Raw genomic sequence first — 17461 nt, forward strand, 5'->3', positions numbered from 1 at the left:
TAGATATTTAATCCTTATTTTTGTCTAGAATTGTGCTTCTTTTCTGACCTCAACTTGGCTGTGACTTCTAATATCCTTCTCCTAGACCTCGGGAACACTAATTGGGTTGAGATTCACTTCTGGAGACAAGTGGGATCGTGAAGAAAGTCACAGAGCACAGAAAGAAATGGTTACAGCCATCACAGCATCCTGGGGGTGAGGGGGGGGGTCAGTGTCTGTGCAGGCATAGCTGGGAGAGAACGCAGGTGGTAATCATCAGCCATTCAGTGTCCAGGGCACACTCCTCGCTACTCTTCTTCGTGTTCTCTCTCAATTTTGCCATGTAAGGAAATCAGACAGAGGGAAACGGAAAGCCTAACCCCCTCTCAGTAGAAGCAGGGGGTAAATGATGTACGTGGGGGGGGATACTCTGTTCCTTCCTACTTCTTGTCGCCTGTAGAGGGTCATCAGCATTTGAGCTAGTGCTGAAGTTGACCTTCTCCTAAATGCTGCCCCAGAGCGCACAGCAGTGGAGGCAGATGATTTACCAACGACTATAACATGAAACAGAGATCAGGCTGATATCACCAAAAGAGGTTTTCAGCCTCAGTTATAATGACGACTTGACTACGGGAGTGGATAAATGGCATCACACGGAACAGCCTGATAACCATGTCCTGTTTCAGTTAAGACCAACCTCATTCTGGGAAACATTATCACAACAAGAATGCTGTGTTTTAGATTGGAAAATATCCGTGTAAACTCACTCGGGAGGAGAATGAGGAGGAGGAGGAAGAAGATTTGAGATCAATAAAAGAGATGCTAGTCACTTAGAGCACAATGTAATTGGTTTTGGCATCTATGCTAAAATACATAAGACCTAAACATGAGTCATGCTAGGTCCTCTTGCTCTTCCGAGGCACCATTTTCAGGGGGGAAAATAAACCCACTATATAGGTGGAGCTGAGTTCCAGTTAGGCACAGGAAGCAAAATTTACCAAGAGCAGAGTAGCTCAGTCTCTCAGAAGGCATCCTACAGACAGGAGGCTGGTTTGTCTGATGTTAGCCGAGCAAAAAGGAAAAAGAAATCTTGGCTCCAATAGAGAAGCTACAAAGGAGTTAGGTTTCTTAATGTGGATTTACATTCCAAACATATTTCCTGCCAGAGCCCCAGGAAAGCCCTACTCTCCTTTCACCAGTAGGCTGGAAAGCAGGGCTCCTAGGAGATGGGGTTAGGAGCCAAGAGCTTGTGTGGCCGCGCCCCGTGGTCCCTCTTGGAAACAGGAGAGAAACAAAGAGCCTAGGCTCCAGGGAGGCCGTCGCTCTCCTAGACAGCCCATCCTCCTCCCAATTCCGTAGATTTAAAGCGCAGGGCGCAAGAATCGGTTCAGGGAATAGGCGAAGTCTCATTGTTCTGGAGGTGTGTGACGGTGACCTGAGAGGTCTATATGTTTCCACTAACCCTAGCAACACTCCTCAGCTGCCTTTGCAACCAACCCCACACTGCCTAGTCTGCAAAGCGAGAGGAGCGATCTTCAGCCCTCAAGTGGAGACACTGGAGCTGGGCTCTGAGTTCCCAGGCTTGGGGTACGAGGCCAAACAGCTCCACCCGGGCTCTCAGCCCACCTAGGGTCACGCGGAGCGGCAAGCGCCAGGCGAGCGCGCAGCAGGTGCGCCAAGTCCCCCGGGGTCCCCGCCCGGCCGCCTGGCGAGCTGCCTGGCGCCTCGCAGCGGCGGCGAAGCGCTGGAGCGGAGAGGAGGAGCCTCGGGCACCGGGCGGGTGGAGTCGCCAGTCGGAGGGCGGTGGAGGCGGATTTCCTGGGAGGGCTCTCTGGAGCTACCATGGCGTTTGGGAAGAGTCACCGCGATCCCTACGCTACCTCCGTGGGTCACCTCGTAGGTAAGGAGGCGCGGGGAGCAACATCCGGGCTGGCTCTGGGGACCGTGGGAGCTTTGCCCGCTCGACTCCGTTCTCGACTGTTGGGGGGCCGAGTTGGACCAAGTTGGAGGAAACGCTACCCTCCCCCCGCAGCTTTCCCACGCCACCTGTGTGCCACCTGAGGCAGCTGTCCACCTTTCTTTCTTGGTTCACTTATACCAGGACCTCTCTGAAAAAAAAAAAAAAAGTGCAAAATCTTCCTCTGGATGTCCGCTGGGCCAGTGGAGCCAAGCAGGTGACCCGCAGCACTGTGTGGAGTGTTGGGGCCGCTGGGAGGAGAAAGTGGAAACTTCTTGACCCGGGGAAGGTTCTTCATAAAATACGTCCACTCCCAGCACTTTATTGTTCTGCCCATTTTACAGACCAGGAGGAGAAGGCTCAGAGAAGCAAATTAGCGTGACCTCACCTGGAGAGGCAGGTTTCTCCAAACCAGTTTTCCCCAGCGCACAGCTCAAGTGGTCTGAGTGGCCCTTTGCATAAACACAGAGATTGAAAGTGCTTGTTGTTGGTGCTGAGGACGGGGAGAGGGGCCATCTGGAGTCACAGAGGCCCTCAAGCTTCGCCCTCCCACCCAGCACTGCCCTCTTTTCTCCCGTGTGCATGTGCTCCGAACTAGAGGTGGACGACGCAGAAGCCACTGACAACACTTGACTTTTTGCCACCTCAGACCCATTCTTTCTTCTGAGGGCAGGGTGTGGCACCAGGACGTATTAATGACAGGGAAACTGTCTGGAACTTAATAGGGTGATGAAATCTTAAGGACTTGGTATTTGTTAAGGAGAGCTTAGATTCAGAGAGTTGAGGCTGAGGGTAAGTTAACTGCTGTTCTTGAACTTAAATCTGTGCCTCTACATCTTCAAAACACGGGAAGAGCGCTGCCCTTGAGGAAAACCCTTCTTCATTGCCCATCTCCTTGCTTGATAGTGCGTATTAGAATGAGTCCTGAGAAGAAACAGATCCACACTGAATCTTCACAAACAAGAGAAACTCCAGCAATATGTCAAATTACCCTTTAGTTCTGTAAACATTTAGAACTACCTTCGGGAAGGCATAGATAGTCTCTACCTTCAGGGAACTCACTTGCTTATAAGGAAGATGGACATATTCTGTAGTAACCACCCTAAGAACCTTTACAAAACTAGAAAACACCTAAGGCATGCAAAACTTATGAAAAGGGGAAAAACGAACTCAGCCACGGCCTTGGAAGAGTGAATAGGAGTTCTGGAGGAATGAGCAGGTTGGGAAGGAGGAGGAGGAGGAAGTATCTGGCAGATGGAAGAGTAATGTGTGCCTAACAACACAGGCAAGATTGCTCAGTTTTGTCCATTCAGAGCCAAATTCAAGTGTCACACTATGCTTGGGGATCTTTGTCATAGAAGCCAGTAAACACACTGACAGTGGAGCGGTAGTTCTCAACCTGTGGGTCATGACCCCTTGGGGAGTCCAACCTTCCTTTCACAGGGGTGGCCAAAGACCATCGGGAAACACAGCTATTTGCATTTCCGATCATAAGAGTAGCAAAATTAGAGTTATGGAGTAGCAACGCAAACATTTTCATGGTTGTGGCTCGCCACATCATGCAGAAGTGTGTTAAAGAGTGGCAGCATAGGAAGGTTGAGAACCACTGTGTTAGAGGTTCTCCAACCCTCATTCTGTGTTCTTAAAGAGGCTGGCTAGAGAAGGGAATGTCAAGGGTGTGAGTGTGTAAATCTGCCTACCATAACTTTGATGCCAGAAGCCATCTTGCTCAGTTACTGTGCTGGGTCTTCTTTTTTTTTTTTTCTTATTCCCCCACCAAATACATAATTTAAAAATACGAACAGTGGAATCAAATAACCTTGATTTGAATGCAAGTTCTATTTGATACGTGACCTTGGGTCATTTCTTTACTGTCTTCGAAATTCTTTCATCCTCTGTACCTGGGTTAAATGAGAAAAGAGTGAGTGGTGTGTGGAAGGAAAAGTATTGGCTCAGGAACACCAAGACCAACTTCTCAGCACCAAGGAGATTTATGTGCCCTAGAGGGACAGAGTCAAACACAGGAGATAGAGGGCGAAGGAGAAGGGGAAGGGAACAAGGGAAGGAGGAAAGGGGTATTTGTCCCAGAGGGATAAAGGACTGCCTCTGGATAGAGAGGAAACAGACGTGGCACATAGGAAAATGGCGTTTTATAAAGGTACATCGCTTGTTAGGATGAGGTGTTTGATTTTAATTGGGCATTTAATTAAGTGAGCCAAAGAAAGCTTCTGATTACTGGATTTCAATACTTTGATAACTGGACCTTGGTAGTCAGCCTCAGGAGAAGGAAGTGGCCAAATAAGGGAATAGACCTTGGTGGCTAGCTTTAGGAATGTAGTCTAGTGGTTTTTAGCAAGACAGGGAATGAGGGACTAGGGCAAGACTGGCAGGACAGGCCTAGGTTGGCTAGAGTCCCTTCAATGTGTAGTCCACCTTGCCCATGACTACCCAGGATACCCAGATCTGAAATTCTGTCTTCTGAAAGAGCCTGGAGGATAGCGATTTAACTGGTCTGTTTTGGCCCTGTGGCCAGCTGTTGTAGGCTTTCTTAATGGCTCACTCATTACTGTTGCAACAGCAACCCTTGGAGCTTGACTTCTGATTGATTCCCGAGTAACTGGGAACTGTTTAGGAGGGGGAAAAATTCACTTTACCCTTTGGTAGCATAGACTTCATGGTACTTGTTAATGCACCAGGCAGAACATTTCAAGGAGACAAGATATGTTTTATTCTGTGGTGGCTCCGACTTAACACAAGCAGCTTTATCTTTGCAGAAAAGGCTACGTTTGCTGGAGTCCAGACTGAAGACTGGGGCCAGTTCATGCATATCTGTGACATAATTAACACCACGCAGGATGGGTAAGTTCACAGTGGTGTCTGTGCCTTTGTGCCCTGAGAAGATACATCAGAACTGCGGTGTGTTTTCCCTGGCCACCTTTCGGGTGTTTTGTTGAAAGGACATTTTGCTGTCCCACTGGCACATCCTACCTCATGAAGATGGCGGGCTGACACTGGGGACAACTTGCTCCAGCATGCTGAGTACCCAAGAGTTCATTAGACCTTGTCCCCTCCTTTGCCTTTTCTTTACTAGTTGACGTTTTCTCTTTGTCTTGCTCAAATTCTCTGTTTTAAAAAGATTTTTTTTTTTTTTTAAAAAAGGAGAGAGACAAATTGTTTCTTCCTTTAGAGCTTTCTCGCGCTCTGATTGCCAATGTTTTGTGTAACAAAAGCATTATCCCGAAGCTGGGAGCTGGGTGGCTTCTGGTGGTGTCCAGGCCAGTGGTGACCAACCCTCTTGATTATTCAGGAAACAAACGAACAGTCTTTTCTTTCCTTGTCAGGGGACAGCGCTTATCCTTCATCATGCCAGCTCACCCCTGTTCATACTGTACTCGTACAAAATGTGCTGTGTGTTGATACACTATCTAAGCTGGAAGTCATTAAAAAGAAAGAGGAAGAAAGAAAAAGTTTTTAACCAGGACAGCTTATTTGAATTTAATCAACTATAGGTTATGATCAAAACTTGTTCATTTTCCTGAACATTTTTAAGGGATAATTGATAGAAAAAGAGTTAGTCTAGTGTGTAATAATGAAGAAAACATGGCAACATAATTATTGGTTATATAGTAAAGGCAAGTGCCTATGGTTGACATGGCTAAGAGTTTACAGATTTTTTTTTTTTGAAATATGTCTCTGTATGTGGTATGCATGAATGCATGTGCATTCACATGTGGGTGAGCACACTTTAGTGTGAAGGCCTGAGGCTGACCTCAAGGATCTTCCTCAACTGCTCTCCTCATCGGTTGAGTCAAGGTTTCTCAGCTGAACCCAGAGCTCTGCAGGAAGGCCAGCTGACTAGCCAGCTCATCCCAGGCGTCCCTCTCTACCTTCCAAGCAAGCATGCGAATGACCAGGCAGGCTGTAATCCATCCAGCATAGATTTACCTGGGCCTGGACATCCTGACTCAGGTCCTCAAGCTTTGCACAGCAAATGCTTTACCCACTGAGCATCTCCCCAGATCCACAGTTATGGTATTATATGCCCTGTGTTGTGTTCAGGCCCTCTGTGAACCTTTTTCATCACTATTATCAATTTCTTCACTGATCATGCAAAAGGGAAATCTGACCATGTGAATTTTCTGCTTGCAGATCTTCCTAGCATATCAGAGTTAGTAAGCTGCTGTAATTCCTATATCCCCTTACCAACAGGATAAGTCAGGAAATGCTAAGAATCTTAAAGGGAACACTTTTCTTTTGTTGTTTTAGGGTTACATTTCTTGTAGCCTGATTTTGAGCCTTGATAGAAGCTGGTGTGCACACATTTCATGACCAGTGTTTTCTATGTAATACACTTAACGTAAATATCTTCGTTGTGTCTCATGGTGGGGGGGGGGGGGTTGGGGACAAGTGTGTGATCGATCTATTTCACAAGGACACTTAGATGTGGTAAGTTAAGTGGCCCACCTAAGGTGGCAGCAGAATCAAGCATCAGTCTTTATTCTTATGCCATTTCCTATTTCCATATTGCATCTTGCTTTCATGGAAACTGCTTCTACATCCAAATTGATGATTTCAGTGTATTTATTACCATAGGCCAAAAGATGCAGTAAAAGCTTTGAAGAAAAGGATTTCCAAAAACTACAACCACAAAGAAATACAACTTTCCTTGTCAGTAAGTACTTTTAATGTTATAGTTGAGATTGTGGGGTTTCCTCGCCTAGAATTAACATTTTTAATGAGTTAAAAAATATAATCATAGTCTAAGAGATGACCAATGGGTAATAATGAGATTTGGACTGTGTGACTTAAGACTCCTCTTCTACTTGAGAGCAGCAAAAGGGAGTTCAGTTGACTACAGTGCCATCTAATTTTGTAGAAAGAAAACATTCCCACAGAATTAGTTTTTCCCTATCAAGATCTTAGAACTTGTGGTTAAAAACTAGTAGATGATAAATGGATCAATGAGTGTGTGCTTGTATTTGCTGACCACGTTTGAAGAAGAAGAAAATTGAGGTTGGGAAAGATGGCTCCCTGACAGCTTTCTACTTCTCTTCAGCGCCACTGTAGACTCCTGAGGCACTGGCAGCCTCTGAAGTTTCAACCAGGTTCTTCTGATGATGTAATTTGTAGAACATTCTCTGTCACTCTATGCAGCTCTCCTGTGCACTGTTTCTTCTGTGATACAGATGTGAGCTCTTATGGAAATATTCCCAATTTCCCCCTAGTTTTGACCATATGCCTCTTTAGTCACATTGGTGAGTTGCCCTTTTTACTTTGGAAATATGCTGTATGTCGTCTTCATTTCTTCCGGAGGTTAGACCACACCTAAGTATGGCCAACACCACACTGTTTTTAGGAGTAATGGCAGTGTTTACCAGAAGGCTATGAGGCAGATGTGGGTATAGCTCCAACTTTGTAGGTTCACATGGAATACGAATTATCACATTCTGTGTACTTGGAGACTGACTGAATGAAAAGAAATTAATAAATGGTATCTATGCTACAAATACAGAACAAACCCTTCAGTTGGGATCTGACTGTAGTTTTAGAGGCATTTTCCTCCTTCTTGGCTTTTGGGCTCTCCTCTGTCTCTAACTCATAGCAGCCAGCTCAGGATGACCCACAGAATGATGTGAACTATTGAGAAAGGAGTAAAATGCTTTTGTAGAAATGCCAGGGCATCAGGGCTAGTATGGAAATGCCTGGTACATGATTGATGCTCTTACCACCAGTAGAGGTGATTGTCTTATTCCATTGCACAGATAATGAAACAGATAAGGACGTTCAGTGACTATACTAAGATTAACTTGCTATTAGTAGCATGTGTGGAATTTGAACCCAGTCCTAAGAGTCTAAATCCCATGCCCTTTCCTCATACCACTTTTCTTCTTAGAGTGAATCAAAGCTCTCATGTATTTCCTCTGTGTCCTCAGCACCTTCCTACATGCATAGTACAGAGTCAGACACACAACTCTATCCAGCATAGAATGAATTAAGTCCCCTACCTCCCTTCCCCCAAACTTCATCCCATTTCCTCTACTATTCAGGAAGACTTGGGGTCTAATTGAAGGTATTTTTAGACCTTTGTAGAAATGAGTATAGACAGCACTAAAATGAAACATCTAAACTAAAATAGAGTATATCAGGAGTGCAGAAGAGTAAGAGAATTGAGTAAGGAAGATAAAGACGGGGGCAATGAATGAATACCATCTTCTGCATTTCCACGTGGGTACCACTTTGCCATCTCACAGTTGTTGACCCTCTTTAGTGGTTTGCCTCTGCTAGTGTTGTATGCTGCCTCCTTGATGTTCCAGTGGTTAGATATCTCTACGTTTGTGTTATCCATCTTCACTTGGAATGGACAGGGAGGAGAATGGGTTCAGTAGAATGTTGTCCCATGGATCTTCCATTTCTCTTTGGGCTTCCAGTCCCCCTTTCTGTTAGTCTAGCCTTTGAAGCTTTACTCTGGCTAACTGCTTCTTTTTATTACGTGCCCACTTTAACTGTAGCCAATCTGCCTTGTGATTCCCCTACCAGCATATGAGAACCAGAGAGTCGAAAGCCCATGCTTACGTAAAGAAGAAAGTCAAAGGTTAGGGGTCAGAATTCAACTTCATTGTTAGCATCCAAGTTCATTAACATCAAGGAAGATGCCTGCTTTTTCTTGCATTCTCTTTCTTTTCCTTAGTTTATTTTAAAAGTTCATTTTTATTTATGTGTCTGTGTCTGTGTGAGTGTATGCCACATGTCTGCAAGTGCACTCAGAAGCTGGAAGCAGGCGTCAGACCTGGAGCTAGCCTTACAGGCACTTGTGAGCTGCTTAGTATGAGGACTGGGATCTGAACTTGGGTCCTCTGGAAAAAGCACCAAGTGCTCTTAAGCACTAAGCCATCTCTCCAGACTCTCTCAATTAATTAATTTTTAAAGTTGGCATACAAAGCAATGGATTTCCTTATGTCATTTTAATTCATATTTATCACTAAGCATTATTATTCTTCATCTATCTCTTCCTCTGCCCCTCTTTCACCATTACCCTCTTGATAGACCCTTTCTCCACCCAGTAGCCCCCCTTATTTCATGTCACATGAATTCCATTGTACCCCCTTTTGTCCTTTCTCCATTCCCATAAGCTATATTGGGTTAAACAAAATAAGCCAGATTCTGAAAGATAAATAACAAGTTTTCTCTTGGATCTAGATTTACGTGTGTGTGTGTGTGTGTGTGTGTGTGTGTGTGTGTGTGTGTGTGTGTGTGTTGGTTGTGAACATAGAAAAGGGGCCATGAGAGAAGAAGAAGTTTTTTTTGAGTTTTCCCAAATGGGCTTTGATTCTTGGTAGCTGCATGTAGCTTTCCTCTTTTGTACACGCAGTGGCCTATGCACTTCACCTCAACTTATTTATTGTCTTTCATAGTTATCTCAAGGCTGCCACACTGGGTTCAGTATTCTCTTAGGCAAAATTGAATTATGGGAGAAATTAGTCACAGAAGGAATTGCCCAATGTCTGTCAAAGGCGACTATAAGTTTACCAATAGACTGTTTAAAAAGTCATCCCATATGTGAACTTTCCATTTTATTTCGGTGAAGAGAAATAAAGTGATGAGAGCCAATTATGTCCATTATGAATGTTTTTAATATTGTCTGTCATTTTGAGTCCTCTATGGACTTGTTCCTCTTGGTTGGGTCTTTGACACAATCTGACTGACTACAGTATGATTTTCTACCAGTGGCATAGTTTTAGCAATAAGCCAGTAGCTTTTGTGCTTTCCTTTTGCAATGCTGTGGATAGAATCCGTGCCCTGTGCGTTCGAGACATGGGCCCTACCACTGAGGTACACTCCCAGCCCAAGGAGTCAATAGCTCTGCTTTGTCTTTCATTCAGTGTTGGTTCTAAGCTTGCTTGCCCTAAGCTAGAGAGCCCTTTCTAGAATGAGTCAACTGTGACTAACCTCAGCAAATACTACTGTCATTGTCCAATGCAAGGTGGTTGAACAAGTTCCTGAGAGTCAAGGAATGTAATAGTCCTTTATGGAGCATACACTAAAAAAGGGCTAGAGCGATTTCAAGAGATATGTTAAAGGTCCATCCAGTGGTTTATCACATGAGAAAAGGGTGAGAAGACAGCTTTCTCCTAGATATAGCTAGTAGGATAGAGTAGCCCTGCCTTGATGTGATCACTGTTGGTAGTCCAGAAATCTAGTATCGTTGCTGTACCTGGTTTAGATACCTATAGTGAGAAGCAAAACTGCGAAATGGTGCTTTTTCTTCTAGCTGTCGGTGAAGCTTTTTTTTTTTTTTTTTTTTGCTGATAAGCACATTCTGTCATGCTAGAACATTTTCCATAGACACAGTGGTCTCAGTGGTTACCGTTTGCTGAGGTCCTGCTATGTGCCTCCCTCTCAGAGTACATGGCGTTTCAGACAGCAAGCTCCTAGAAAGAGGCACAATGTCCATTATGCACACAGAATTGCCACAAGTTCACACAAGTGATTCGCTCACTAAGCACAAAAATAGATGGGTAAAGCGTTGAGTCATTCACTTCTGCTTTTCTTGGTTGCTTGGTTCCTGAAGTTCTCTCTCCCACTTCAGATTATGGATTCCTACTTATCCTGCTTCCAAAGATAGGTTATCTGAGGACAGTTTCACCAGAACTAGATAGCAAACTATGTTAAGCAACTCATATAAATTTGTTCAGTATGTTTTAGAATCCAAGTGAGCTGGGGGGGGGTGAGGACTAGAGACATAATGGAGGAAATGATATAGAAATAATGAGCCCTGACATTCTTGATTCCGACGGGAAACCACAAAGGGCGTGATTGCCGATTTCTAGATGTTAACCCGCTCAGGACTGTGTGTTGACTCTGATTTTTGTGGGTGTACCTTCCAGGAATGTTACCCATTACCATAAAGTATTAATAGGCCAAAGATAAAAATTGGTTTGGGCACTATTGAACAAGAAATTCGTCATTTACTTTACTGTAAGTGAAAAGGAGACACGGAAGTTTGATATCTTATCCAAGTCTGCACAAGCCGTTGGATAAGTATTTCCGTTAACTCAGATGGAATAGAGGCGCTTGTCTTCAGCATCTCACCCATGAAAAACTCACTTTAAGAGTTGGTCGAGCTCGGCGTCATTTCCACTTCGCCTTTCCAATTCTGTCTAGCCAGCTTACATCAGGACACAGTCATCTCACTTTGGTGTGGGTTCTGCTTCTCTCTCCCTTTACTTTTGGTGTTTCAGTAGCTTCGTGTACCCAGCTTCAATATTTTCTGATTGCTTCCATGGCCTCGTTGCTTTCAAAGTATAGCTTTTGTACCTGCTGTTACTTTTTGTGTTGCATGAGAGTGACACTCGAAATACAGCACATGTTGGGAAGTCAGGTGCCAAGGCCGCTTTTCTGAGGACAGTTTCCTGGTCGTGGCATAGTCTCTTTGGTCTCACAAAATAAAAGTGGCATGGAGATTTAATTTCATCTTTAGATCAGTTTTAGAAATCGGCTTTCTGCGTGCAGTTTTTCCATTCCAGCTCATTCTTTATTAGCCAGATTTGTGCCTGTGTTGTTTTATTCAAAGTGGCAAATGACCCCACTAATCAGTGAACACATTTCAGTTGTCAATCCATATTAGTAACTGTTAACACCCTTCCTCTGGGAAGGTTTTTTGTTTGTTTGTTTGTTTGTTTGTTTTTTACTTTACCAACATTATTGTCCTTCCTTCTTTCTTTCCTTCTTTCCTTTCTTCCTTCTTTCCTTTCTTCCTTCCTTCCTTTCCTTTCTTCTTTCCATCCTTCCTTCCTTCTTTTCTTCCTTCCTTCCTTTCTTTCCTTTCTTCCTTCTTTCCTTCCTTCCTTCTTTCCTTTCTTCCTTTCTTCCTCCCCCCCCCCCTTCATGTTGCTTTTTCACTGCCTTCCTTGCATTTCTCTGACCCAATGTCTCATGTATTCCTCCTCTTTGCTCCTCCTTGATGGCCTTGATGACTCCCTTGTGGCTCCTTCACTCTCCTGACCTGCAGCTGTAGATGTAGAGTTCTCTGCTAAACATACTTGAATGTTTACTTTTCCTTTCAAACCTAAAATAACTAAATTTTGCCCCACCAGTTTTACCCCTAGAGTCCTGAGACATATCACGCCATCCACCTGCATCTTTCCATGGAAGGTACCCACAGCCCCAGGCAGAGTGAAAGTCTCTTAGCCTTCAGTTTTCTTGCTTCAGTAAATACACATTCCAAGTTTTTCCTTCAGAATTCATTCTTTCTGGTGAACTCACACCATCCTAGTTTCATCTTGTTCTGTTTTGGGTCTGTACTGGTGAGTGTCTACCAGATCACCCTATCACTCCAGGTTTTTCCACCTTTCAATTTCCCTCTGTAGAGTACTGCTGGTACCTACCCAGAGAGTAACTTTTCATATATGATGTTGACTAACAAATTCCCTTCAGGGACACCTGGATAATGTCTCGACTCTATCCTGCCAGACCGATATCTATACAGTCTAGACGATGCCCTCACAGACTTTGTCCATGGTACCCTTCCAATGTTCTCAATTTGCCTACATCAAGAAGCCACTATGAGAGACAAAGCAGAGTACAAATCTCCCATGTGACAATTCATACATTTTGACACCTTTATGTTTTTTTCCATATGATCTGCATTAGTCATCTTTCCAGGAATCTCTGGAAATACTATCTATCTAAGGTAGCTTTTAAGGAAGGTTCATTGTGGCTTGTGGTTTCAAACATTTATGATTGGGTGGCCTGTGGCTAGGCAGCACACCATGGTAGAGATTTGTGGCAGAGCTAAAGCACTCATCTTATAGCATGAAGATTAGAAAGAAAGAGATCATAGTTCCACAGTCCCCCTTTGAGGCTATCCCTGCCACAACCCAGAACATCCCACTAGCACTATTTTTAAAGTTTCTGCTACCTGCAAATAGCAGCAAGATTTTAGCACAGGGGCCTGTGGAGCATTCCAGATACAAACCAGAGCAGCATTCATCCATCTAGAATACAGCTATATATTCCTTTCTGTTTTCCTTGGTCATTTTTCAATGTCCAGCTTGGCACCTGCCTTATATAGAACTCTCACACATTCACCTGACTCTCAATAATCACACTTGCCTATCAAGATCTATTGCTAGACAGGCTGCAATTTATTTTCCAAACCAAAACATTTAAGAGTGAAAGGGTGTGTCGTTGTTAACAGAGCCAGGACACCAGGAGGTACCAGGCTGACCCTAGATAACCTGCAGCAAATGTTACATCATCTAGCATAGCATGTATGTTTTGCTTGACATTGCATTTAGCATGTGGCATCGGCTACCACATGCTGCTGAGTGCTCTGTTTGTATCCTGACTCCTCATCAGTTCTAGCCTCTGAGTAGTTTCATTCTGCTTCTTCTTCCTCATAATAGTTCAACCTAACATTTCACCATATAGTTTAGTATTATAAGAAGCAGACGGTATTTGGTATTTGTTAATTAGAACGCTAGCAGAAGTCATCCTTTGGTAATATTTGTTTGGTCTTAAATTCACAAGTGATTCTCCAGAGAGCTGTAACATTGGACTTTGCTCTTTAACTCAGCTGATTGACATGTGCATGCAGAACTGTGGTCCGAGTTTCCAGTCTCTGATTGTGAAGAAGGAGTTCATTAAAGATACTCTAGTTAAGCTGCTAAATCCCAGATACACCTTGCCGCTGGACGTTCAGAACAGAATCTTGAATTTTATTAAGGTAAGTCTGTTGATTTATATCATGGAATGGTAAATTTCTAAGTATAGAGAGATAATGATGCAAATGATCCTTTATTTACCTAGGATTAAAGCATAAAGCACTTTTTCTTCTCTCTCTCTCTCCCTCTCTCTCTCTCTCTCCCTCTCTCTCTCCCTCTCCCTCTCCCTCTCTCCCTCTCTCCCTGTCTCTTTCTGTGTGACATGGTCTCTTTCTAGCCCAGGCTGGCCTCTTACTATCTATGTAACCGAAGATGATCTTGAATTTCTGATATTTCTGCCTCCTGTAGCTGAAGTTTTCATGTGTCCTGCCTAGTCTGCAGCCACTCAGACCCAAGTAAACACACAGAGGCTTATATTAATTGAAACTGCTCAGCCATTAGTTCAGGCTAACTACTGTAGCTCTTGCACTTAAACTCAGCCCATTTTTGTTAGTCTATATGTCATGTCACCATGTGTTCCATAGCTTTACCTGTGTGCCATTGCATGCTGCTCCCTGGATGGTGGGCTGGGCATCTCCTGACTCAGCCTTTCTCTTCTGAGAATTCTTGTCTGCTTATCCCACCTGCCTGGCTGCTGGCCAATTAGCTTTTTTTTAAAATTTATCAACCAATCAGAGCAACACAGACCATCCTATAGCATACAGAACATCTGACAGCATCCACCTTCCAAGTACCCAGTTTATGCAGTAATGAGGATTGAGCCCAGTGAATTATGCATGCTAGGCAAGACCTCTATCGAGGGAGCTACATGCCAGCTCCGTGTGTTAAGGCTTCTGTGGACTAAGATTTCCTGACATTGAATAGTGTCCTTTTGCTGATGAACTGGTGGTCATTTCCCTACTTCTTTTTCAGTTTCTACTATATCCATGTCACATGGGAAAAGTAATGATGTGTATATTCATTCTGCAGATATAGAAATTATGTTCTAGGGTTGTTTGGCAGAAAAGCTACTTACTAATAGGATTTTAGAATGTTTACATTTTAGATTTAGGGCAGCAGTAGATGATTGATAGTATCAATCCCAGTGCTTGACAAAGATATTGAAGCATGGGAGTCTGATGATTCAAAACACTTTATACTATTATTCTAGCCAGCGAAAATGGCCATTCTGTCCTTTGAAAAGGGCCATTCTGTCCAAAACATTCAAAACTAGCTTTTTCTTTCTGAAGAGAGCACATAATTTTCAATTACTCATTTTCCATAATAAGCTTTAAGAAGTATATTTTGTTTTTGCTTTTTTTTTTTTTTCACTCTGGAACTTTCCATCTCTTGGATTTAGACTTGGTCACAGGGCTTCCCAGGAGGTGTGGATGTAAGTGAAGTGAAAGAAGTGTACCTTGACCTGCTGAAAAAAGGGGTTCAATTCCCACCTTCGGCTACAGAGGCTGAGACAAGGCAGGAGGTAGGAGGCCTTTCTTGGATGCATGTAGAGTAATGTATGTTGCTTGGGTCTTTTCATATTGAAAGGGATAACACCAGTTCAGGAAGCTTAGCAGAAAGATGAATTTATTAGGATATGTCTGCATCTCATAAAATAACCTGGGTTTAGGCTTCACCACTCACAGTGTGATTTGAGGCTTAGTTTGTTTACCGTAGTGTGTATACTATGCTGGAATCTTCCTTCTGAGAAGGTTCTCGGTGTTTCTATGCACACTGATATTGAGAAGCACGAACCTAGAACATCATGCTCATGACAGGCAACTGTGGCTGTCCACTCACGGGGATAGATCAGGCCTGATCCGGGGAGCTATTCCTTGATGGAGAAGAAGCCTTAGCAGCTGTAGGGGTTAAAAAGACTTCCCATGAGTTGGTTTGCCATTTTTAACAACACAGAAAAGGGACAACCATAATTTCTCATGGCAGTTCATCTACGGCGCCTTGGAGAAAACCAAGAGGACTTTATCAACTAGTCATTTCATTAATTAGCCTAATTTATGAACACCTCCTATGTCACAGCATGCCATTTTGTAGAGCTCTTCTCCAAATATTGGACGAGTTGTGCCCGATGATGAACTTGGAGCAAACACCAACTACCCGGGACTTTTTATGAGCGTGCCTGAGTCAGCTGACTGGGAGCCAGGCTTGAGGTTGCTTTGTTAATTCATGTCATAATGCTTCCTTATTTTATATCGATAGGCTGCCCAGCTCTCACCCAAACGACCAACGCCTGTCCCTACTGCACCTGCTCTTTCTTCTATAATTGCTCCCAAGAACCCGACTATTTCATTAGTCCCAGAACAGGTAACAACACTGACAACTGTATTTATTCATGTCTTTTTCGAAGCATCGTACTTACAGTTTGAGTTTTCTTAAGAACATTATGAAGTGAAAATGCAGTGTAACACAACCCTCAGTTAAGTAACATCTTTATTTTGCTTTCTGAGATGAGGTATCCTCTGTGTGGCTTCTTCTGGCCTGACACTCACCATGTATCCCACGCTAGCCTACAACTCTTGATAATCTCCTTGCCTCTGCCTCCCACATGTTGGGGTGGCAGGCATAGGCTGCATGCCTATGTATCTCCTTCTTTTACTGTGGGGTGAGGGACTGCCACTTAGGGAAACTGTGTCACCATGCTTTATTTCTATGCAGAATTAGCCCGGTGAGTTTGTCTGAATTCTGTGTTCACACATTTAAAAATTGTGCTTGGGGGCCAGTGAAATGGCTTGGCAGGAAAAGTCGCCCTTCCACCAAGCCTGATGCCTTCAGTTGAATGCCTGCAGCCCACGTCTTAGATGGAAAGAACCAGCTCCCAAAAGGGGTCCTCCTACTACATAAACACGCGCACGCGCGCGCGCGCGCACACACACAAATAAATAAATAAATAAATAGCTAAGTAGATGAATGAATGAATGAATGAATGAATGAATGCCTTGCGCAGCCTTGGTACAGGGGGGAGGGGTTTGGACCTACTTCAACTGAATGTCCCAGGCTCTGCTGACTCTCTATGGAAGACCTTGCCTTGGAGGAGGTGGAAATGGGGGGTGGATTGGGGGGAAAGGCTGGGGGGTGGGAGGAGGGAGGAGAGGGGGAGCTGTGGTTGGTATGTAAAATGAATAGAAAATTTCTTAATAATAAAAAAAGAAAAGAAAAAAGAAAAATAAGTAAATAAATAAATTTTTATAAAAAAGAATGTTGACCAGTGGAGGCTGTGGACTAGGTCTGGGGTCCACCCACTGACGCTTGTTTCTTTCATTTCAGAGAGCCCAGTAGCCAGTTGTCTTATTACCTATGTTAATTGTACCAAATGAGTTGTATTTTCTCCTTAGTCTCTGTTTATAAGAGATTTAGATGAGTACAATTATTTATGATGCTCATTTATATCTTTGTATTAAATAGCTATTGTTGAAGACTTTATATTAATTTGAAGGTTTCATATTAATATTGTTCACTGTTTCTTATATTAAAAAGCCACGTAATTACTTCCTTTTAGAATTTAAACCATTTTAAAAAAGTGTTTCTCTCTTTATCTTTCCTCCTGTAATACCATGATCACTTTAAAACTGCACCTCCTTTTCTTGTCTTTTTCTTTTCTGATTGTTTGCTAGAAACTCAGGATAACATGTAATGACATCTCTCATTTTTTTCCTGGTTCCTATTAACTTCTGTTACTAGGTATTTCCTACTTTATCCATACTGTTTTTGGATAAAGTTTTGGATAAGTGTTTTTGATCATTTTGTTTCATCATCAGTAACTTTCCTGAGGCATATCTATGGATTTCGTGTTAAAAATGCCAAGTCTATTCCGGAAACAACAGGGTATAATTTGTAAAATAATTATTCGTATGCTGAGGTAAACCTC

General features: G+C 43.3%; 1 protein-coding gene across 3 annotated transcripts in view; it reads left to right on the forward strand.

Annotated features, from left to right (window-relative positions):
• The first annotated feature begins 1658 nt into the window (after window positions 1–1658).
• Window positions 1659–17461, forward strand: part of Tom1l1 (target of myb1 like 1 membrane trafficking protein) — a 46200-nt gene continuing 30397 nt past the window's right edge. Inside the window, exons 1-6 of one of the 3 annotated variants that reach the window (XR_008222667.1) lie at window positions 1659–1879; window positions 4711–4795; window positions 6530–6608; window positions 13512–13661; window positions 14939–15061; window positions 15796–15900. Coding sequence is in view for 2 of the 3 variants with exons in the window: in XM_052759833.1 (XP_052615793.1) it covers window positions 1822–1879; window positions 4711–4795; window positions 6530–6608; window positions 13512–13661; window positions 14939–15061; window positions 15796–15900 (600 nt within the window). In the remaining variant the exon portion in view is untranslated. The remainder of the gene's footprint in view (window positions 1880–4710; window positions 4796–6529; window positions 6609–13511; window positions 13662–14938; window positions 15062–15795; window positions 15901–17461) is intronic. The other 2 variants (XM_052759833.1, XM_052759834.1) reach the window with 2 other exon arrangements.

Source organism: Peromyscus californicus, unplaced genomic scaffold, assembly GCF_007827085.1.
Source record: "Peromyscus californicus insignis strain IS unplaced genomic scaffold, ASM782708v3 Scaffold_3__1_contigs__length_106647218, whole genome shotgun sequence".
NCBI lineage: Eukaryota > Metazoa > Chordata > Mammalia > Rodentia > Cricetidae > Peromyscus > Peromyscus californicus.